Source organism: Anoplophora glabripennis, unplaced genomic scaffold (assembly GCF_000390285.2).
Source record: "Anoplophora glabripennis isolate ALB-LARVAE unplaced genomic scaffold, Agla_2.0 scaffold256, whole genome shotgun sequence".
Taxonomy (NCBI): Eukaryota; Metazoa; Arthropoda; class Insecta; order Coleoptera; family Cerambycidae; genus Anoplophora; species Anoplophora glabripennis.
Genome location: NW_019416358.1, coordinates 226,621 through 252,034, shown reverse-complemented (window position 1 = coordinate 252,034; position 25,414 = coordinate 226,621). Strand labels below are relative to the sequence as shown.

The 25,414-nt window shown below is 30.9% G+C and overlaps 1 protein-coding gene across 1 annotated transcript in view; it reads right to left on the bottom strand.

The window, feature by feature from the left end:
- LOC108907973 (protein vestigial) overlaps positions 1-19,930 on the bottom strand; it is a 91,972-nt gene extending 72,042 nt beyond the window's left edge. Inside the window, exon 1 of the mRNA XM_018711859.1 lies at positions 19,546-19,930. Coding sequence (XP_018567375.1) covers positions 19,546-19,698 — 153 coding nt within the window. The 5' untranslated portion in view covers positions 19,699-19,930. The remainder of the gene's footprint in view (positions 1-19,545) is intronic.
- Between the last annotated feature and the right edge of the window lie 5,484 nt (positions 19,931-25,414).

Sequence of the window (25,414 nt, the reverse complement as noted above, 5' to 3'; positions counted from 1 at the left end):
GGTTAGCGGTTGTTTTGTATTTATATTTGGGTGGTAAGAGTAACGATCGTGGGTTTCTCTGCCATGCTCTTTCCCCACAGGAGCTCTAGGTGAGCCTGGCACTCTCCTTTTATGTTTAATGGTTGTTAATGTTTTTGTTGTTCTTTCTATTTGTCACATGTTTAATTTGAATTGTATGTAAATAAAGGTTAGGTGTATTTACTCTGCTTTTGTTTTATATAATTAAACCATACATCCCCTCTACAAAGTTAGTAGCCAGCGCCTTCCGGTCATTAAAAAAATAGATACACACAACGTAGGGATTCCTTATGACGATCACATATTTTTGGCCACAACTACGTTTACTTATTTTTTTGTCGAACCTGGGGTTCTACTCTACTACAGTAGAGAATTAAATTAATATAGACATACATATGAATCAATATTTATATTCAATTACATTCCAAACTAGCCATTCTATGTTACATAGGTATACCCGAATTCTTTTAAAAATATTACTCAAATTAAGGTTACTCAGATTTAAATTACTTAATTTATACTAAATGATTCCTATTTAACGCCTTAGTATATAAATTTTAATGAGAATTGAATTTCTCATCGAAATGGCTTATTTAAAAAATGTAAAAGGAAAATTTTATGCAAAAAATCATTAATAAACCATTTTAAAGAAAGCAAAAAATAAGATTTTTACAATTTTTTTACTTCTTTAATTTAGTAAAAACTTGAGAATTTAAGTACAATAAAGTTTATTAATAATGTATATACATTGTGTCCACGGATTGAGTTGACAAGAGGAGAAACTCTTTTGTTTTTGACTGTATCGAAAAATGTCACTTTATAAAAAGTTCTGCCCCTCGAAAAAATTAGACTGTCATACAAACATCTTAGATTAGATATACAGGGTGCTCATAAATTTAAAAAAACACGAAAATTCTCAAGAGAGAAGTACCATTATTTATTATTTTACACAACATTTTTATAACCTCAAATAATGTCTTAATACTAATTTTAAAATCAAAATTTTAATTTTTGAGGTGGGAAGTAGCTATACATACAGAGTAAAAGTCAGAATTGAAATTTTTATTTTAAAAATTGTATTAGGACATTATTTGAGGTTATAAACAGATTAGTGATTGAATTTTTTGCATTTTTTGTTAAATCGTTTTTATTATATTTTGCAGTTATATATTTTTTAAATTTTTTAAATAAGCTATTTCGATAGAAAATCTCATTGTCTACAAAATTTTTCCTATGCAATACCCTCAAATTTTGCTTCGTTTTCGAGATATACTCAAAAAAACGTAAGGGTTGCATTTTCACCCCTATCTCCAATTCCTTTCTGAATAACCATTTGAACGATTCATGCAATAAAAACCCATCAACGTTGTAGTTCCTTAGTACCCTGCTTTTTAAGACATAATCAATAGCCTACATGGAAGCAGAGCAAAGAAAGTTCGTAAAATATATGAATTTTAAAATAGATTATAATAGGTTAACATAAATAATAACGAGTCAAATTTGAAATGGCAAAGAAGATAAAATTAAGCCCCGTATGTAACAAACCTGTATGGTGCACATACGTTTCTAGCAGTGGCGGCTCGTGAAGGAGGGCTCTGGGACTCCGCCCCCCCCCAGATATGTTCAAACTATGAACTTAAAATAATGTATTTATTTAAATCAATAAGAAATCTAAATAGCATGCATTCAATATCTCTTGGATGTTAGGTTGGTTGCATAAAGTGCATGTACTCCGTGAACGTAGCTCAGATTAATGCCATCTGCCATCTATGATCGTACCAAAGAGTTATGTTTAACCGCGCGCGCAATCCCCACTCCATCGCGGACCGTGAAATCTGAGTCCATCGTGCAAGCATATTTTTACATATGATTGGACAAATTGGCACGTGGAGGGGATAGGCGACGATAGGCTCGCGCGCTCGCGCGCTTTGTTTTGGGACTCCATGAGGCAGTAACCCGTATCACTGAAGTGTGGTTATATGTGTTTTGTTTTTGCTTTGGCGCTTTTTAAGACATTATATTTTATAAGTTTAAGTTTAAAATGAGGGTTTGTGAAATAAAAAAACTTGTTATTAGTAATTTAAGTTTAGAGGAAAAAGTCGAATTGAAAAATAACGGACGTCCAACGCCAGTGTTGAATTTAGTTGAGGTGCAGAAAGAGTGCAAAAAGTGGGCCGGCTTTCGCAAATTTGATAAAAACATTTATGATAAGACCCTGTGGTTGTGTGGTTGTGACCAAACAAATAGATTTTTTTGTTTTGTATGTTTATTGTTTGGAGGAGGCGAAGAAAACTGGACGAAAACTGGAGTTTCTGACTTGAAACATTTAGAAATTAAAATTAAGAAACATGAAAATTCTCCTAAACACAAAAATAAGTTGGTGAGTTTTTTACTTTTAGGAAGAGTAAATATTGCTTCTTGTTTAAATAGTGCTTATGCAGAACAAATAAATAGTAAATAGTCATAACGAAACAGTTAAGAAAAATCGATTGCTTCTTTCAAAAATTTTAAATATCTTAAAACTATGTGGTACATGTAACCTTTCTCTTCGTGGACATAATAAAAAAAGTGACTCGGTAAACAAAGGGGTATTTTTAGAACTGATAGACTATAGTGCAAAAATTGATCCCGTTTTAGATAAACATCTTAGTGATGCCCATGTTTTTAAAGGAACTTCAAAAACTATACAGAATGAACTATTACAGTAATCTACATAATTATATCCTAACTGGGTTGGTTGATCGATTATCCACTTCAGCCCCCACACGTTGGAATTTTATTTCTCGCATTGTATCTAAGTAGCTACTGTACACACTGACAGTATTCATTTTGGGGTACTTGCAAAACACAATGACCTTCAAATTCCTTAAAATTTTTCTCGCCCCCCTGTATTCAAACCCACGGGCCGCCACTGGTTTCTAGATATTTAAAATCTAAAACTATTACAAATTCGAATTTAATTGTATTTATTTTAAAATATTTTTTCTCAAACTCGTATATCCTCTATATCAAAAACGAAGCTTTTTCCGAGTGTTATGAAAACTTTTTTTGTTAATTTATGATATCGAACCTGTCCTTAAAGTTCGGTCAAATATTTTAGGTACATCATTTATACAGGGTGTCACAGACGGATGGGCCATACTTTAAATATATTTTCCTTAAGTGAAAACAAACCGACTTAGATTAAGTTACTTTGCTACAAATTTGCTTGCATAAAATGGGCCATTAAAAACTGTTTCTTGTTTAATTTTTTAAGAGAACTGTCACTTTTAAGGATATTTCAATTATATTTGGAGGGATTTTTAGTTTTGTATTGATTTGTTTTATTCGAAATTTTCTATGAAATGGTGAAGGTACAGCTGCCAAATAAAGTTTCTATTAAGAAAAAATGTTGGTTTTACGGAAGCCAGTGAGTCACAAGTAAACATCTTATCAACTTTAAACAGTTTGAACACCAATAGGATAAAGGAATATTTGGTTTTAGCCGAATAAGCCTTAGAGCATAGTATCAACAGTGCCATGATCTTCATCCTTATCGTCAGTTATCTACACTAGAAACATCTACGATAACTAAAAAGTTAAAAGTTATGTAAGAGAATTAAATTAATATAGACATACATATGAACAAATATTTATATTCAATTAAATTCCAAACTAGCCATTCTATGTTACATATACCCGAATTCTTTTAAAAATATTATTCAAATTAAGGTTAGTCAGGTTTAAATCACTTAATTTATACTAAATGATTCCTATTTAACGCCTTAATATATAAATTTTAATGAGGCGAAACTAATGACGCGTGTATTTATTAACCAAACAAAAATTTATTAATTAGACCTCAAAAATTCGGCACAAATCTAACACCATTACCAGTGTCGAACCTCTCCTCTACTTTTACCTTGAAATATGTCAAAGTAGGCACCATTGCAATATATTTTAACGAACTAGACTCGGAACTGGATTTATAAATTGCACAACAGTGTATAGTATGTTTCAGGTATATAAGAAATGCAGTCAATTTCCTTTAGAGATCGTAGAAAGAGGTTTTTTATAGAGGAATATGTTTCACAAAATATTTGAAAAAAAAGTAGGAATGAGTTTATTCTTCAGTAAATGTCAGTTTGTCAAAAAAAATATTAGTTCCATAAATAAACATGTTTTTAGAAAATCATACAGTTGAGAGAAAATTCGTTTTTAAATACTCAAACTGTCACAATTTACGTTTCTGTAAATGTGTGAAATATTTTGCACAAATTTTTTGTCTAAATATTAATATGGGGGTACCCCAGGGATCAGGGCTGGGACCACTATTTTTTAATAATTTATCAATGACCTAGCTACATACATTGAGCATTAAAATTTAGTTCTGCTGACAACACGTCCATTATTGTCAGCAGCTCAACCCGTAAATGTCCAGAGTTTTATTATTTTCTTACTCAACTGGTGTTAAGTCCAGTACACTCATTGCCAANAAGGGGTATTTTTAGAACTGATAGACTATAGTGCAAAAATTGATCCCGTTTTAGATAAACATCTTAGTGATGCCCATGTTTTTAAAGGAACTTCAAAAACTATACAGAATGAACTATTACAGTAATCTACATAATTATATCCTAACTGGGTTGGTTGATCGATTATCCACTTCAGCCCCCACACGTTGGAATTTTATTTCTCGCATTGTATCTAAGTAGCTACTGTACACACTGACAGTATTCATTTTGGGGTACTTGCAAAACACAATGACCTTCAAATTCCTTAAAATTTTTCTCGCCCCCCTGTATTCAAACCCACGGGCCGCCACTGGTTTCTAGATATTTAAAATCTAAAACTATTACAAATTCGAATTTAATTGTATTTATTTTAAAATATTTTTTCTCAAACTCGTATATCCTCTATATCAAAAACGAAGCTTTTCCCGAGTGTTTATGAAAACTTCTTTTGTTAATTTATGATATCGAACCTGTCCTTAAAGTTCGGTCAAATATTTTAGGTACATCATTTATACAGAGTATCACAGACGGATGGGCCATACTTTAAATATATTTTCCTTAAGTGAAAACAAACCGACTTAGATTAAGTTACTTTGCTACAAATTTGCTTGCATAAAATGGGCCATTAAAAACTGTTTCTTGTTTATTTTTTTGAGAGAACTGTCACTTTTAAGGATATTTCAATTATATTTGGAGGGATTTTTAGTTTTGTATTGATTTGTTTTATTCGAAATTTTCTATGAAATGGTGAAGGTACAGGTGCCAAATAAAGATTCTATTAAGAAAAATGTCGGTGTTACGGAAGCCAGTGAGTCACAAGTAAACATCTTATCTTATCAACTTTAAACAGTTTGAACACCAATAGGATAAAGGAATATTTGGTTTTAGCCGAATAAGCCTTAGAGCATAGTATCAACAGTGCCATGGATCTTCATCCTTATCGTCAGTTATCTACACTAGAAACATCTACGATAACTAAAAAGTTAAAAGTTATGTAAGAGAATTAAATTAATATAGACATACATATGAACAAATATTTATATTCAATTAAATTCCAAACTAGCCATTCTATGTTACATATACCCGAATTCTTTTAAAAATATTATTCAAATTAAGGTTAGTCAGGTTTAAATCACTTAATTTATACTAAATGATTCCTATTTAACGCCTTAATATATAAATTTTAATGAGGCGAAACTAATGACGCGTGTATTTATTAACCAAACAAAAATTTATTAATTAGACCTCAAAAATTCGGCACAAATCTAACACCATTACCAGTGTCGAACCTCTCCTCTACTTTTACCTTGAAATATGTCAAAGTAGGCACCATTGCAATATATTTTAACGAACTAGACTCGGAACTGGATTTATAAATTGCACAACAGTGTATAGTATGTTTCAGGTATATAAGAAATGCAGTCAATTTCCTTTAGAGATCGTAGAAAGAGGTTTTTTATAGAGGAATATGTTTCACAAAATATTTGAAAAAAAAGTAGGAATGAGTTTATTCTTCAGTAAATGTCAGTTTGTCAAAAAAAATATTAGTTCCATAAATAAACATGTTTTTAGAAAATCATACAGTTGAGAGAAAATTCGTTTTTAAATACTCAAACTGTCACAATTTACGTTTCTGTAAATGTGTGAAATATTTTGCACAAATTTTTTGTCTAAATATTAATATGGGGGTACCCCAGGGATCAGGGCTGGGACCCTATTATTATTTTTTAATAATTTATCAATGACCTAGCTACATACATTGAGCATTCAAATTTAGTTCTGCTAAAAACACGTCCATTGTTGTATCAGCTCAACCCGTAAATGTCCAGAGTTTTATTATTTTCTTAATCAACTGGTGTTAAGTCCAGTACACTCATTGTCAAAAAATTTACTGGAATTCACTCAATTTTACCCAATAATATATCAATTTCTGTCCACATCCGGTTGAGTAAAATTTTCACTCTATTGTTATGAGTACAACTAAAATTTTATGAGTGGAACTATTGCAACAGAAGTGAGTCAATTTTACTCAAATCCGATTTTCTTCTAACTATCAAGTGAGTAATTTTTCACTCTATTCTGAATATGTAAAACCAATTAAGAGCTGACTTTTTCTCTAATATGATTTAAATTTATTTATTATTGAGTAATTCTTTACTCAGACTTGGTTTTTAATTAACTAAATATTGAGTGCAAAAATAATTCACTCATAAATTAATAATTAGGATATACAGTGTGAAATTAATTCACTTCGCGGGGCCTCCTTCTTCCTGTCCTGGCTGAGACACGCCAGCTGAGATTCACCGCCGCCGGCCAAGGCCTGTTCTCGTGGCGATCACGCATTTCTGGAGTATCTAACGGGCCCCTATCAATTGTGGTCGAGATTACAGAACCAATATGTAAGTGGTGCCATCTTCACGGCGCCTTTCAAATTACTCAAAATTAATATACATTTAAACTCACTCAGTAATGAGGACATTTACTCTGATTTAGGTACAAGTGCACCAAATACGAGTTTACGTTAAGAATTTATTTAAGGAGTACCTATATTTTAGTGAAAGTACTCAGTTTTAGTTTAAATATAATCACAAATAAGTAAAATGATCGAAATGTCCAATATTGAGTGAAAACGTGCTCAATAATTTCACTCAATGGATACACTCCGAACTCAAACCGATGATTTTCTTACAGTGTAGAGACAACGCACGACAACCATATAATGGGGTGGGGCCATATTTCCTCCGATTTAACTACAAGTGCACCAAATACGAGTTTATCTGCAGAATTTATTTAACGGGTACCTATATTTGAGTAAAAGTACTCAGTTTTAGTTCATATATTATCACGATTGAGTAAATTTAATATTGAGCGAAGATGTAGATACTCAATAATTTCACTCAATGGATTTACTCCGTACCTTTATTGCTTTCACTCACACCGATTTTTTTACAGTATATTAATCAGATAGAAATAAATTATTTTCGATATATAATAAACCAGATACAAAATTATATCATAATTTGAATAAAATCATCTAAAACCTTCTAATGAATGAACGATTTATGAATATACAGGGTGTTTCAGAAAGACCTCCCGTAAATTCAGGGGGTGATAGTACGACAAAAAATAAGAATTTTTAAATAGAATTTTTACGAAAATTTCCAAACGGTGAGAAATATTTTTATGAAATTTGGTATTCCGTGGTTTTTATGGACGCCAAATACGCTGGTCTAATTATTTTTTGTATATTTTATAGGTGGCGCTAGTTATGCTACATTCGTATTACATTTTAAGTTCTAATTTTCTTGAGGTTAAGTTTTTTGGGCTCTAGTTTCTAATGTACAATTTTATTTTCTAAAAATAATGTACTCTTGTTAGAACTTCCTAATGTGGACGATTTTCGAGAAAAAAGGCTTTTAATTGAACTCTTACAATATTACGGTGTAGAAAATAGGCTTCGTACTATTACCCACTGAATTTACGGGAGGTCTTTCTGAAACACCCTGTATATCTTGACTGCCAATTAAAATAGTCTAAACACACAAATATGCTTGAAATAAGTCATCTTGTTTGAACTGTTACTTGCGAAGAGTTATTATTGCATTGAAAATTTTGTGACATTTTGGCCATTGATATCATTTATGATTTGCCCTACATTGTAAATGTTTTGAAAGATTAATAAATATTATTTCTATTGTTATATGAATTACTAATTATAGTAGCACAAAAGTGATTAAGAAAAACGATGTTCCATCACTTAATCTAATTTTAATCCAACAACTGCTCGTAGAATGCAGATCTTCTACATTTCTCAATTACCTGAAACAAACTATACCTCTGCAGCGTATCCGAGCGTCCTCAGAATAGAATTATGCAACCAAATAAGAACTTCTCACGTCGGATATGTAAATTTCTTGGGCTGTATCGCCGAAGGTTGGTCGATCTGTCGATATTTATTTGTGGGAACATCAAAAGTAAAAGCCGAATTGTGTTAGACAAGTCCGAAACCGGCTAGAAAATAATTTTAATCGCGCCGTCGTTTTTTATCGCGCAGCGGCGAAAAGGGGCCGCACGGTAAAAACAAACCTATCTTTCGGCTCCGGTCTCCAAAGGATCTCTAGAAAGGATTCGCGCGCTTAAAAGGCCGCCAAGGACAGGCGGATTGGTGGTTATTTATCCCTGTTAATTATCTGCCGAGAATGGAATTTTTTGTTTGTAAATGATCTGTTTCGCAAATTTTAAGGAATTCGAGGCAGTTTATTTTGAGTAAGCTATTGATTAATTGCATATTTTTCAACAGGAGACGAAAATGCCGTTTTTTCGCCCGTGCCAGACTATCACATTTTCGTCTAATTTGTTTGGTCAAAATAGTTCGATGACATCATTTAACTACGGTTTGAGTTTTTCTGAAAATTGTCTGTTGCACCATCAAATAATTTCGTTCACACTGATTTGTTGAAATTTATAAAATTTTGACACCTATTCTATTTTCTTGAAATTATTTGATAAAGTTTATTGGCTTTAAAGTTTGAAAACGACTGTCCAATGAAATAAACAACTTCATGTAAATGAATATATGCTGTTTTTTTATCGAGATTTTGATGAAAAAAACAACATATTTTAGCAAAATGTATACAGGGTGTCTATGAAAATAAGTATAAGGGAAAAACAGAGGACGGAAAAATTCACAATTTTCATTAAGCAATATATTATATCCAGAAAATCAAGATAAAGACCAAATTTTTGAGTGTGAATAATGAGTGAATAACGAAGAGAGGCAGTAGTACTTTCGAAATAAAAAAGATATTGTCTTTATTTGCAAACATATTAGACCAGGACGGATCTGTTTTGATGTGGATGTGAGAGGGGGCAAGTAAATTTTTTCTGGATTACCTTCAATACAACTCACATAATAAAGGTGTAAATCCTTAGTTCTAGGCGAGGTCCGGAACATTTTCAAAATTGCAAATATATTTTAAAAAATTTAAAAAATACCTATTTTATCTGAGATTTTGACTTATATCTTGGACCCTATGCATTTTGGAAGAATATTGAAAAGGGAAAAAAGTTCTAGAATTGAATTTTGCAGAATATACTGTAAGTTAAAAATGTTAAAATTTATTACCGATGTTGCAAAATAGCAGCAATTGATGAAAAAAAGGCAAAATAATCAAGTTTTTTTGGATAATTTTTTAAAAATATTTTAATTGCTGCGAGGGCATTATAATTTTGGTAAAAAAAACTTTAGAGTATAATAAAACAACGCACCGAATTTCGTTAAAATCGGTTCGAGTTTTCGCAAAATAATTTTTTTTCCAAAATGAAAAAAAATGTTGCACAGCCTCAAATAAAGCATCTAGATACTTGAAAATTTTTCCACATAGAAAAGGCCGCTCAGCCTTTCAAATCTTTTTTTTAATCCGATATCTCGCGAGCCAAGGAATTCGAATACACATATTTTGTTATAAACAAAGGTTATTATTTATGCATTAAATATACTATATATTTTACCCTATGCTATTACATTTTTTCAATGTAAAATTTTGTTTGCGTATATATTTCAATACTCTGAATAGGAATATATTTAGTTGTTTATTACAATTATTTAAATAATTTTTGTCTAAACAAATTAAAATTTTTTTTTTACTTGGGAATTTTTTTGTTAAATACAGATAAAATTAAGAAAAAAATTTCATGTTAACTATGAGCAATAATATATTTTCAAAAATGCTACTTATAGGTAACTACAAAAATATGGACTTTTTATTGTAAGAGGTTTGTACCAGTTAAAAAAGTTAAGTTAAAAATTTTCTTTGACACTCATAAATTTAGAACCTCTGGTTAGTATACAGGATGTAACACTTCAATGAGTACAAAATAGAGAAGAGTTTATTTATTACATTAAATTTAAGAATATTTTTTTATACAAACATTTGACCATGACCCATGACGTCCTTTTAATTTACAAGATATTAAAGTTTTCAAAGAAAATGTTAAGAACAAAACGACATTCATTAATTGCCAAAATTAAATTTCAGCTCAAACTAGTCGTGTAGATATAAGGTAAGCTTATCACATTTTCCTCAAAATGGTTGTCATTTTCCTTGATTTTTTTGCATAGGTTCTATCTTTTAGCTAAATAATGAAAACAGCGCCTCTACACTTTTTGAAACGTTTTTCTAATCTATTAAATCTGCTGATACCTTGTTTAAACCCTAACACCTTGTGGTACCACGATTAGCAGACTGTATTTTTTATTAACAAAGGAAAGACCTTGAAGAAATGAGTGACTGGTGGGACTTTTATTTTGGAAAAGTTGGAAAGAAGGATTTGAGATCCCAAATTCCAGGATAGCAGCACAAATTCGCAAATCGCAATCAAAACAGAGGGTTTATTTTGTCTTTCCATCTGGTTTTTACTTTACAAAGCATGGTAATTTTGTTTAGTACTTTTTATATTTCTCACCTATTATAGGCAACTAATATTCCAAGAGTATAAGAATAATTCAAAAGAGCTTAAGCACCTTTGTTTTAAAATAGAAGGCTTTAAAAAATAATGTTTATATGCATTTAGACTAGAAAAAAGCTCGTTCGTATTTAACATGTTAATGTGTTACACCTTGTAGAATTTTAAATTTATCTAGGCGTATCATGTTTGTAAATTGTTAATTTGTACGAAAATGGTAGAACCTGCGCAAAAAACATTCTACACGCATAGGAAATGACTTATAATACTATTTAAATCTTTTAAATAATTTGGGATGTATAAAAATATGTTCCGTTGAAGTAAATTTATAAGAACATTAATTTTTATTAATTAATCAGAATGCAAACTTAGTCTAGTGTTTTAATTAAGAAAATAGTTTTGAAATATGTAGTTATTTTCATCACTACAAAAAATATGACACAATTTTTCAGTAGCAATATAAAATATTGCCTACGTATTTTTTTTATCTTTAAACTACCCCGAGTATTCTCCTGAATTGTACTGCATAAAATGCTTGTAAATAATTAAAAAACAGCTCATGAGAATCTTAATATATTAACCTATCGTTACAGTAGGTATATTTCCTTGTACACCAATATTGATTAAAACAACTTGCTAAGTTCACTGTTTCTTTTTTTTATTTACTGTCGCTTAAATTTTCAAGAACGCATTTAAATATATCTTACATAAATTACTCCTTCTGCCAGATCTTAATTGATATGCATACATAATTTAACTTAGATTTATTCCTGCGTATTTCACAAAAACGTGGTCATCTTTGTCTATTAATTAACGATATTAACTGAATTAACAGCGTCTTATGTATAGTTTAGTGAAAACTAGAATTTGTAAATTATTCTAGAACTGGAAAAAATTTGAATATGAGTTCTTGTTACCTGTGAAATATTGTACATACTAATTTATAAGCTTCCTACTACTGTTAAAGGTCAGAGCCATGGAATAAAACATCAAATTATAAAATTTAAATAATTACAAGTGTTCTTAAGGTTTTACAAGATTACTCTAAATCAGAGGTTTTCAAATTGTTTCGGTGACAAACCCGTAAATTCTTTATACATATAAGGATAGATAGGATAGTGGTGACGAAATATTATTTCAAATTTATATTTACAAATTACATGGAATAACTTAAATTGCTAATAAATTGATCGTCAAGCTTAGGCAACCAACATTACATGGCTGGTACTGTCAACTAAAAATCTCTAAATCTTAGCGTCATCAACATTAATTCGTTTACAATGAACAACGACAAACTGTTGCGTCTATACGCTCGAGATAATGCAATCGCTGATTGGTTGAATAAAATCTCGAAGAAAATTACACCAATCAGGTGAAACAGAATGTTGTGTAATCTTCCAAACTAAATTCTGGCTTGTAATCATTTATAAAGGCTCCATCCATTGCAGATGAAGTTAATGGATGCAGTTTTTGACTAAGAAGATACACGAAGAATTTCTACACTTGTAGGAGTTTCTCAAAACTTGGCATGGAAGATCTTACACAGAGAACTATTCCACAGTTGCCATTATTATCAGCGCGTCCATCACTTGCAACTAGGAGGAAGTGCGAAGGTTAGAATTTTCACGATGGCATTTAGAGCAACACGAACGAAATCCAAATTTTTTTAGTTCCTTTTTGTGGTCTCGGCAAAGCTATATTTACCATAAGTGGAATTAATAATAACTATCTTAATAAGCATGTCTGGTCAGTACAAAATCCTCACGTATTTAGGAAACGATTTCCAACATACATCTTCCATTAACACGGCCTGGCATTTCAAGACTTGTATATTACAACACAAATACTCCTACATTCTGTCACACACTGTAAGAAATGTGGCAGAATGGTTAGATCACCATTTTAACGGATGGTGGTTAGGTAGACGTGGCCCAATTGAGTGACCTGCTAGAGCGCCAGATCTTAATCCACTGGATTATTACTTCTGTGGTCACAACATAAATACTTGAAGAACATAAGAATGAAGACCAATTACAAAACAGTGTTACGAATGCTGCACATCAAATTTAAACTATTCAAGATCTAGTTACTAATAATTATTCGTTAATTCGAAGGTGCCAGAGATATATCGCGGCTGGCGATATGCTATTCGAACATAACATGACATTTCGTCTAATTTACTTAAAATTAGATTCTGAACCAGATCCTTACTGTTTCCCTCTTGGTATAGATCACACTGTATATCATCTGAAATAAATTTTGTTATAAAAGGAAATGTTGATATCTTAATATCTATTCCACCACTATGCTGAATGAAAAGCAGCATTACTAAATACCTGAATTACTTCTTACATACAAACTAGCGTGACTGCCACTTGTGTTTGTATTTAAAGATTTTTCTTTTTTAATGTTATACCGCCTGTTTTCATTGCGCGATGAATATCCAGAATATAAATAACTGTCTAAAAATAATTCTCTTTGTGAATGACGAAATGTTAATGAAATGCACGCTGTAGGGGGGAATAAATTGGGCCTAGCCTCAAAACAAAACTCACCTCGCAATTAATTCGTAACCATTATACTGCTAATAAAGTATGGATTTTTCTTTAATGCGTGTGTAACTAATAATTATTACAGATAGTCCTGTTATATTTAGCAACTACACAAGCGTTAGATATAATTTTTCAGTTGTGAAATATAGAATTCCACAGGGTTCAGTTCTGAGGTCTGTTTTATCTACTCTTATATTAGTATACATACGGTTCCAGAAAATATGGTTATGTTACTAGTGAAAGTCATTATATAACATGAGATGAGTTGTTTAATAATATTGTTACATGAATATTTATGAAAATTGTTTGTCTTAGTTTCCTGGCTTCATAATATACTTGGTTTATCTCTCAGGCTTGTGGATGCTCTCTACAAAAAAATCATTGTGGGTCAGTTTTATCTTCGCTTCATTCTCTTAAATTTTTAATAATATAAAAGTTCTTTGAAAGTTCCGAACAAATGAGGACCTGATGGTGCCAAGTCTGGACAATACGAGAGATATTGCAACATATAAAATGGTGTCGGTATGGATAGTATGTACTCTGCCGTTTCCTTATCTTCTAAGTACAATTTTTCAACTAGGATCAGCTTGTGTAAGTAATCTCAATTGGCATAGTACACATATAGGCACTTGGCAGGTTATTACAGCAGGTTTTTAACCTTGTAAACATCTTCGAGATATCTAATCTTAACATTTTTCCTCTTACTCAAATGTTTTTTGTTGCGCCAATATCAAAGAGTTGTTTAGACAGTAGCCGAAGCTATATTAAAAGCTTTTGATCCAATGAAGATCGAGGCAGCACTCTCCCTAGCTAGAAAGTCTGACACCTCGTTCTTCTAGGACTTCAATAACAGAGTCCAAACTAGATTAACTGTTATTATTTCAGAGCTTTCTGACTTGTTACTATATTCTAAAGTTTTGAAATTGTCCATTACAAACCCTCTAAATGTCCTGCTTGATCTGTCTCATTAAGAAGAGGGTTTGAGAGTGTATTATCCAACTGGCTTTTCTCTCCATAGGTGGTAATATTTTTATAGGTATTAAATGGTAAGAAACTAACTTACATAGTTAATCTTTATTAGATCAGACTGCAATTCTAAACAGTCGTTGATATCTTCGATGCATCCGAACAATAATTTTAGGTCGTCAGCATCAACTTATTGCTGTCAATATTCAAGCTAACGTCATATATAAAAGAATTAAACAACAGTGGCCCTAAAACCGGACTTTGAAGAACTTCTGACGTCGCATGTTCTTCAACAGACGTGGATCTACAGTACTGAACATAGAATGTTCTATAACAAGAGTAAGGTTGTAGAAAGAAAAAAAAATAAAATGTAATGACAAGCAATAGAAAAACAATTTACTCAGTCACAGACTATGGTCAAGTCTGTAAAAAGCTTTTGACAGATCAGCATGTATCACATCAAATTGACTTCCCCTATCCAAGTTTTGTTATTGTTGGTCTACCTGTCGTTAAGCCATGTTGATTTGAGGAAAGTACGGATCTTATCTTCACTGAAGTTAGATAAAAAAATTGCTACAGACTCCAAATTTAAACTGTTTCCGTAGTGTAGGGAATATTAAAGATATTAAAGACAAATTGAAAACAAAAGTTGAAGAATTAGCTAAAACGTTGCAAAGTCCTTAAGAAAAAACTTTGGTTACATCTGGTTCTGATATCCTTATCTAGAGCAACACCTAAAACTTCGATTCCTCCGAAAATGGCATTGTCTCATCAAACAAGTTGGGAAGCGCTCTTAGAGCATAATCCTCTTTTTTTGTAGGTATACCTAAGTAACTATAAGACATTCTTTCATTTAATTTTAGATACTTAACTGAATATCCATTATTTCTAATAGTCTAACCTAACACTTTTATCATAATAGTTCTAGATTCTAGTTTATTAATCCAGTCTATTCTAATAAAGATATTTACAAATTTTTAGTTGATATTGTAAATGAAACAGATGCCTTGAAAATATTGATATCCATTATTTACTTTATTTTCTTCAGTTGCACAATCCATTGTGTCTTTAAGTCGCAAAACTGTAATAATTAGATACTATTCCATCTATAAGAATGAGATCAGCTGTTTGAAATTGGTATCACTCTCATAACCAAGCCAGTAAATAATGTAATATATGGCCAAGCCATTGATAATTAACGACATCCAGTGGACAATCCGCTAGATCGCCACTTACGGGTTTTATGAGCACCTGATCGCAATTTCTAATTGCAAGAGGTCTACCGCTAGTTTTTTAAATCAGGAGATACCCGGTTCGGGCAGAAACGAAGTGAAAAATACTAGAAACTCGCTGCGGTCGCATCCTGATGATATAAATTCAATTAAAGCGGACGCAATTTAGAATCATAATTATATTTCTAAAAAGCGCAAATATTCTTATATTTTATATAATACTGACATGGTAATAGTTGCAAACGTAATGCTGTCTGAGATTCTAAGCAAAAACAAGAAAATGGAGATGCCGTATGACATATGTCTTTTAAATTGCCTGACAAACACAACATTTTCAGCTAATATTGTTTGTTTAAAAAAACATGGCATTAAGTCCTTGTTAAAATATATGAATTCTTTCTGGAGAAACCACAAACTATTGTTATTGAGCATTTTATTGAACTCGTAATTGCTTTTTAATCAAGATGGAAGACCTTTCAGAAACCAAGACTAAGGTTCGGGACAGATCAAAATAAACTGCCAAGATTCACTCAAGAACAAGACCAACTTGCAAGCACCTTTGAGACAATAAAAACAGTAAGTGAATTCATCACATTTGGTACAGCAGAAGGTGACGATGGAAATAGTCCAAACATGCAAGATTAACCTAGATCTGTAGTGCAAGCCAGGAAAACCTGGATTGAGAATATTATGGTTTTACTTTGCTCTTGGTCTTACCTAATTTTCCAAAACATGAAGACCTTTTCTTCCAAATAGCGGCACTGCGTCAATCTGTCATTATTGCTGTTTTGAATTTGGATGAAATACCCTAGCTTATATCAATCTATACTAATACTTGATAAGGTGTAATGTATGTAGTACCAATAAAAATGTTACAATGTTATGCACAAATAAAGTAACGCAGTTATAGTTTATTATAACTGACTAACAAGTGTCACTTACTTGCCTTTGAGTAATAATGCCTTTGAGAATAATTTGATATTTATCAAAGCCTATCTCTTTTGGAAATATAATTGCTATAGATATATTTTTATTTATTACATTAGTTAATGGGCGTAAATAATTCGAAAGCGGTATGTACTTTACACTTATTTTCTTTGCTTTAATTAGTTCTTCTACCAATATATGTCGATTACTTTTATTTAACGCTTAGAAAAAGGAAAAGTAGACATATGTAAATGTAGATACATACGAGATACAGAAGATTACTGCCAATGCCAACCTTGATGCATTAAAAGGTAATCCCCATTTAATTTGTTTACTACCAGCGAATGCCACTTTTTTATACCCATATTGCTTTGATAATTTAAAAAAATGAAATTTCAGCCCAAAAGCAATGCCAGATGCGTCTCATCTATTTTTTTGCATCAATAAATTATAAAAAAAATAACAAAAACGTATGTCTACGTTACTGGATAATTTGATTAACTATTATATCTAAATATTTCTGATTTATGACAAAACTATCTTTTCTTTAATTGCTGAATTTTATGTTGACATCGTTCAATAAAGAATATACAAATCAGCCTCCTAATTGTAATAAAAGATAATAGCAATAAATAGTACTCTATTAGGACTCATTTTCATAACAGATGTTACAAAATAATATTACTTTTTTGTCAGCAATATATACCTCGAATTGTATGCATTTGTTATTTACAGCAGCTGAACAAAATTATTAATGATTTTTTTATAGTTCAATTAAATTAATGTTGATGTAACTTGGTTAATGATATGAACAATTTATCTTTGTTCTCGAGATGTTCTAATTAGATATATCTCCTACATCCTATTTTTTTACAATTTTCAGCATTTCATGAACATTTCTTATATATTTTTTTATTGCTTTATCTTTAATTTTACAAAACTGACAGTGTCAGAATATTAAAGTATGTACTATGATTTCTTAAACGAATTGAAATAAAATGTATATTTTTTTGTTTTTAACATTTATAAAAGTTGTATGGGAATAATAATGATTTTTTATTTATTCTATGGGGGAAAGAGGGGGCAATATCAGGCACGGGCAACATCGATCACTATTTCAACTTTAAAAAAAGGTGACCCTTCTTTAAGCCATGTTAAGATCATTGTGCACTACTGACATCTATAGTATTAATACAAAATTTACGAATTAGTAGGTAGTGGGTAATTTAATTTTTTCTGTTATTCTTATAACCTACAAATAATATTAGATATTATATCTACTTTGAGTAAATTTTTGTACCGAAGTAATATAATAATTTTCTCCGACTTTTCATATAAATATATAAATTTTAGGTTAAACCAAGGGTTGGTAATATGAAATAAGCAGTTTTGAGACACAATTCGATGCAGTAAAATCAGACATGTCTCCAATACTGCTCCAATAATGTCTTGTTTTAATCAATAGTTTTGAACATATTTCGGTATTATACAGAACACACATTTAATTATTTCAAATCTATATAAAAAAGAAACAGTTTATGTAAGTATATACTCCTGGAATTGAAAAGAGTCGACGAAATAATACTGCAGGATTGATTTTTATTCTTTTGTTTTGAGGGTATGTCTTGCAAATCTCTCTTGGTATACTCCTACAACCCTCTGGTGGGCATATCCACGGTACAGATCTGCTAAGATAATCCTTTTAATAATAGTCACAGTGACTGAAAATTACATTAATGTAGAATATATGCTGACTTATATTATAATTGATAGATTGCAACACTAAATCAAATATTTTTCAATATGTGCTAAATTTATACAAAATTGAAATAAATACCAACATTAAAATATTGCTGTATCGAGAATGATAAATCAAGTGTAACCTCCTACTACCTATTTAATGTTAAGGGTATCACACTTGCAGTAGTAATTACTACAAATAATTATTATTTTAACTTACTCCAAACCATTTAGCACAAGGATTAGTTTGTCCATATTTCTTATGTAACACAGGATTCAAATTGTTTACAGATGGACAAAAGTAAGGAAGGTATTAATGGTGTCCAGCTGTATTAGATAGTATTAATTTTGTTATACCTAATTCTAATATTTGCTTCATAAGATACCAAAATCTCACTGCACATTATTCATCCTCACGATGAAACACTATAATGTTTGCTCTTTTCATAAACATGGTTTAATCTACAGGATTTTTTGATTTGATATTATTGTTAATTTGTGATTATGAACATTACTGCAAAAATATTCCATTATATTGCACTAAATACACAATTATCTATGCAATTGCGCATAAAACTAAATCATTAGCGCTAACCAAGATTTGGAGCCATCAATCAGTCAAATTCGTGCCTTAGTCGTAACAATGACAGGGATTAGAGATACTATTAAATATAACATTAAGATGTAGGTACATGTTTGCAGAAAATTTAAAGAAAACAAAATGAATGAAAGAAAAAAGACCAATACCAGTTTTCTGCGTCTACTCACTACAACCGCACAGGACTAGGAATATAATACTTGTATGATTATAAATCCAAAAAAAGTGTTCTTAATTGCAAGTCAACCAGCTGTACCTCAAGCTGTAAAACCCCTATGGCAGAGCCATAATTGGACATATTTTTTAGTTAGGTAGGTATATTTAGAAATATACTTAGGTATTTTACTCTAGTTCCTTTTTAAGAGTATATGGAAGCATTGGAGAATATATTATGTAGTTTATATGGTACATATTTGTGTTTTTCACATTTTTTTTTCTATTATGTCTGATAGTGCCCCCCTTTTCCTTGTTTAATACAAGAACAAATTTAGGAAGAATGAACGAAGAAGTGTTTGGCAATTTATCGATTTGTCCTAACTGCAATAAGTCCTCACCCTGTCATACTGGTGCGCCGCTCCAAAGGGCGAACTAAACGGCCCGGTCCTGGGCACCGGGTGGGCCGACACTGGCGGCGCCGCTCCGGCCCTCTGGTACAAGTACGGATAATATGCCTGGTACATAACTTCAGAACAACTCATTATATCCATGTACACATCTCAAAGCATCCTGCACGCACTGCCGACTTGAATCCACTCTATCCGTCGGGAACTATCACAGACACCAACAAAACCGGTCGAAAACCATCGTCGCTGAAAAATCGACGGTGCGGCGGCGTTCAGGGCATGTCCCGCATATTTCCGCTGAAACTGTGCCTCGAAATATCTGTCCTATTACCGCATTACGTCACAATATCAAAATCACAGCACACTTTCAACTCTAAACCGGTACCAGACTAACTCAGGATCGGGAATAAAAATTCCTTACCCCTGTAATCCGGTAGGCTCCACCCAGAATGCCCCCCTCTACGCGCCAGGACGAGGTACGCCCTATTGGAATGATTATAACATTCCTTGAAAAGGAGCCAATACGGTTTCAGCTGAAAACTGTTCAGGCCAATGTTTTAAGAGCGTTTAGTTTGGTATGTTGACCGCGTAAGCTGGTTTTATATCAAATAATAGTTACAAAGGGGTTATGGAAGCCATACGAAATGATTTTAGTTGAGTGATTCGGTCTCGGGGTCTTCATTACTTTATTTGTTCGGTTATTTTGGTCGTGTTTTAATTTCCGGGCAGTTCGTTATGTGCCGCTGTTAATACTATCGTTTATTTCTGAATATACTTGTTTTCACTCTCGATTTTATCGATTGTTTATAATTAATGAAGCAAACCGGTTATAAATATTCCAAAACCTCAGTTATGCTAATTTTTACTTGTATTACTGTTTCTAATTAATATCGTTAGCAAGTACTGCATTTTATAGAAATTTTCTATACACTCCTATTTAAATATATTAAAAAACAAATAGTCATTAAATAAATATACTAGCAACATATATTCTTACTTACCTCATTTTCAATTTAATTAAAACGTAATTTGTAATAATTATTTATTATTACATACATAAATAAAAGAGGAATAATTATTACAGAAACAGCAGTAATGTCGTTTTTAATATAATTAAATTTATTTTATATGTTTATATAGGAATTAGAGGTCAATGTCATAAACTCTTAGAGAGTTATTTGTCAAATAGAAAACAGTGTGTAAGGGTTGGAGGTGAGTGCAGTGGATGGTTACCTGTCGAATATGGTGTTCCGCAAGGCACGGTTTTAGGGCCCCTGTTATTTTTAATATATATTAATGATTTATTTGGCCTACTTACCAGTGGAGAGGTTATAGGCTTTGCAGACGATACAGCTATTTTCCATAAAGGTAACACTTGGGATGAACTGAAAGAAACTGTGGAAAGTGAATTGTCTTATGTAAAAGATTGGTTCAGTTACAAACTATTGACAATTAACCTGGAAAAGACGAGCTACTTGCCTTTTACATGCAATAAGTCAGTTTCCCCATCTTTTAATTATCTGAAATTAGAAAGCCAGGGTCATACAATTAGAATCTTACCTGCAATAAAAACAAAATATTTAGGTGTTTTTATAGATTGTCATTTGAGATGGGATATACATATAAATTATGTTATAAAGAAGCTTCAGTCCATTTTATATACCTTTAAGTACCTCTGTAGGTTGTTGTCTAGACAATATCTAAAAATGGTCTATCATGCTTTAATACAGAGTCATATAAATTACGCTGTACTATCTTGGGGTTCAGCGNTATGAAACTATTTGTTATATATAATTTATAATTTTCAGAAATAATCGAAGATGCATTACTTTAATTTACCCTAGTAATGAGTTGTACCTTGAAGCTAAAGTCTTCGATGTAAGACAACTTTATTACTACAACTGTGTTTGTAGGTATCATTATACTAATAATAAGCATGAAATGTCTCATAATTATGAAACTAGAAGAAAACAAAAGTTCTTATCTCCCTTTATGCAAAAAAATTTGGGCCAAAGATCACTACTATATTTAGCACCTAAACTATATAACACTGTACCTGATTCTTTGAAAGTAGGCAATCTATCAATGTATGCATTCAAGAGGAAAGTTAAAATGTACATATTAGAAACTCCTCGGGAAACAATAAGTAAATATTTTTATTAATACAATTAATCCGAATTGACTGATTCCGTAAATATATACATACATACTTTTCTTCTCTCTGTATAATTATGTATTTATTTTTTTCCTGTTTTTGTTTTATTATATACATGTTTGATGTTTTTCTGTGATAGGCATTTTGTGATGTATGTTCATATTTTACTTTATGTTCTTGAAACAAGTGTAAACTTATCAAGTATTGTTTATTCGTATAGCTTTTAATATTGATTTACTTTTTATCTGTATTTTCTACGAATAAATTATTATTAGTATTATTTATTATTATTATTTAATTTATTTATTCTTACTCTTATTTTCTAAAGGAAAAAAATACTTCCTCTCTCGAATTAAGAATATATTTACTAGCACATATCTATATTAACATACTTAGCATAAATCTTGTGTCAAGATTTATTTATTTATGTAAAGAAAAATTTTACTTAGATCATAATTACAATATGTTTATATTTAAATGATAAATTTATTTATGTGAAAACTGAATATATTATACCTTAAATTAAATAGATTCCTTCACTTAAAATAATAAAATTACTGTTTTCTTGACAGAAAAGAATTTACTTAATTCAAAAATGCAATATGCTAATACAAGTGCATTCTTGATAGAATGTAATAATCTTTTCTGTGTAAAGTTATGGGGCAATGTGATAATTTGGGTTTGGGAGGTGTTACAGACCGTGTGATTATTTCATTATATTATCATTCCCAAGGCATATCTATAAGTACAAATTTTTTTATGCTATACTTAACAGACGATTGGTCCTTGATAAATTTTAGTTCAAAAAGTCTTACTGAATAAATATAAGAAATAAATATAATGATTAATTCAATATCGATTCAATAAAAATTGATAAATCTGTCAATCATTGGCGGAAATACTGGGATTCACTGCTATTTATTCCCTAGAATTTCGACGCATCTTAGTATTTAATTGGAAGTCTTAATGTTATTTCTAAGCAAAAAAGTGTGTTCTATTTTATTCGAAAAACTTGTATTGATTTTTTTTTCTGAAAAATAACAACTTCAAAAAACTTGGTAGCTATAGATATTTATTTTATAATCTTGTTGGGAGCTTTGCCTCCGTAGACCAGTGCTTAAGCCTTCAAAAACGGTAAAAAGTGAAAAAAAAAATATAGTAGGATGAAACCCATTGGAAAAGGAAGAGAATATAACAGAAATGAAAAAAAAAAATTATTTACGGGCGATCTGAGGTCGGGAAGGGGAAGGGGTGAGTTTTTAAGGATAAAAAACGGTTTATCTTGATTTCCGGAAAAACTACAAGTCTCATGGAAAAAAGTAAATGGCAAAGTTGTAGGTAATAAAAAGATCTATAACTTTTGTATTTACACTTTTTTCACATAACCTCAAAATGTATGTGAAAAATTCAAATAACCAAGTTTTTGGTTTTTTATTTTTATCTTTTACAAACAAATTTTTTTTTCACGAAATTTGGTGAAAACTTACCTATTTATGTCCCAAACACGCTGTAATTTTTTTGATTTGAAATATTTATTTTTTCACCTTATTTTTACTTAATATCGAAAAAGCACCCTAATTTTCAATCGAAAATTCTCACGTCAAAATATCTGCTTTTTTAAAAACGTCGGTGGGCTTTTTCTTCGTTGAAATCTCTACTTTCTGATGGTGTAAAAAAAATATACATTACTATGGTAAGTTTTCTCAGGAAATGCAAAGAAACGAAAGAAGATTCTACAACTTTCTCAAAATATTGTAGATGTCTTATTAAATATTAACTTTATTAACTTATTTGGTTGTTAATTATAATAGTATATTTCGACTTGTAATTTTTTTGTTTATCAATGTAACATGGAATCTTACGTTTTTCGAGTAATTAAAGTGTAAATTTTAATAAATAGCTCAAAATTGTACATAATGATTAGAAAAAAATTTTCGGATTCTAGTTCGTTTCTTTGCATTTCCTGAGAAAACTTACCATAGTAATGTATATATTTTTTTACACCATCAGAAAGTAGAGATTTCAACGAAGAAAAAGCCCACCGACGTTTTTAAAAAAGCAGATATTTTGACGTGAGAATTTTCGATTGAAAATTAGGGTGCTTTTTCGATATTAAGTAAAAATAAGGTGAAAAAATAAATATTTCAAATCAAAAAAATTACAGCGTGTTTGGGACATAAATAGGTAAGTTTTCACCAAATTTCGTGAAAAAAAAATTTTTTTGTAAAAGATAAAAATAAAAAACCAAAAACTTGGTTATTTGAATTTTTCACATAAATTTTGAGGTTATGTGAAAAAAGTGTAAATACAAAAGTTGTAGATCTTTTTATTACCTACAACTTTGTCATTTAACTTTTTTCCATAAGACTTGTAGTTTTTCTGGAAATCAAGGGAAACCGTTTTTTACCCTTAAAAACTCACCCCCTACCCCTTCCCGACCTCAGATCGCCCGTAAATTATTTTTCCTTTCATTTCTGTTATATTCTCTTTCTTTTCCAATGGGTTTCATCCTACTATAATTTTTTTTGGTTTCAAAAATTATCGACCCTGGTCTACCGCTCTTCAGATATAATTTAAAATTTCAGAACCAATGATTTATTTTGGACATTTGATGATTAGAAGCTTTGTATTTAAAATTACATTTTGAGCAAAGAAAAAATGTCATCAATCTAGTTAAACAACTTCATAGTTATTTAAATAATCGCGACATTTTATAAAGGCATCAACAACCTATAGATACCTCAAAATCAAGTGGCCTTAGACATCTCATACATTCATCGTCACTATAATGTAGAATAATTTTTTACATTTTAAACCCAAAGTTCTAAATTTATTAAGTTTCCCTTTTATTTACAAAATTAGAAGGCTTTGGATGTGTCTGAAGATGAAATATTTGCCACTTACTGACCCTGCTGATTATGACTGGCAAATAGTAGTCTGCCTTGAAATTATTCTCACAATTTTAGGCTCATAAGCAGGCACTGTTATTTGACAATTGTTATGACCAGTGTCCTTTTCAGGAATTTACAATGCCTTCTAGACTTTTAAACTGAAACGAATAACTAAATTTAAATTTACATTAAATAAATTGTTTTGTATTTCCTGAATCTAAATTTTTAAGAGAAACATCCTTAAGAAGGTGTATCTGATTTGGAATTGACAAACAAATATTCATAAAAAATTAATATAAGCTTATGAATATGAAGAAAATCCTCAAAAAAAATTATTACTAGTTAGGATCCCTGAGAGACGAGATATTAATAAAATAATCACGATTTAGTACAGAGTCTTATGAGAATGCAGATTTTTTTGGTCTTTCCACTTAGAATGCGCAACAATTGACGAACAGTTTCCACAGAAACTTGTATAAATAGGAATCCGATATCTAAGGAACCGTATGACAGCTCGTAGAAATCGATTAGGTATTTGTAAGATACATAATTTATAATAATTCTCCTTCAAACTGCTGTTGTTGATTAACTTAACGTCCATATGCGTGATAGCGGCAACGCCGCGGTTCTCGCCGTAGCGTATTATTTGAAATTCGCAGGTGTGACATATGGTGTATATTTCAAGCTTAGGCATCCAAACAAAGCCAGCCAAGTGCAACGTTACCAAATCTAAAGGCTTACTACTTTAGTCACTCCTTAAAGAAACATTGAACGATATAAACATTTTAATATAATTCACGTAGAATCTACAAAG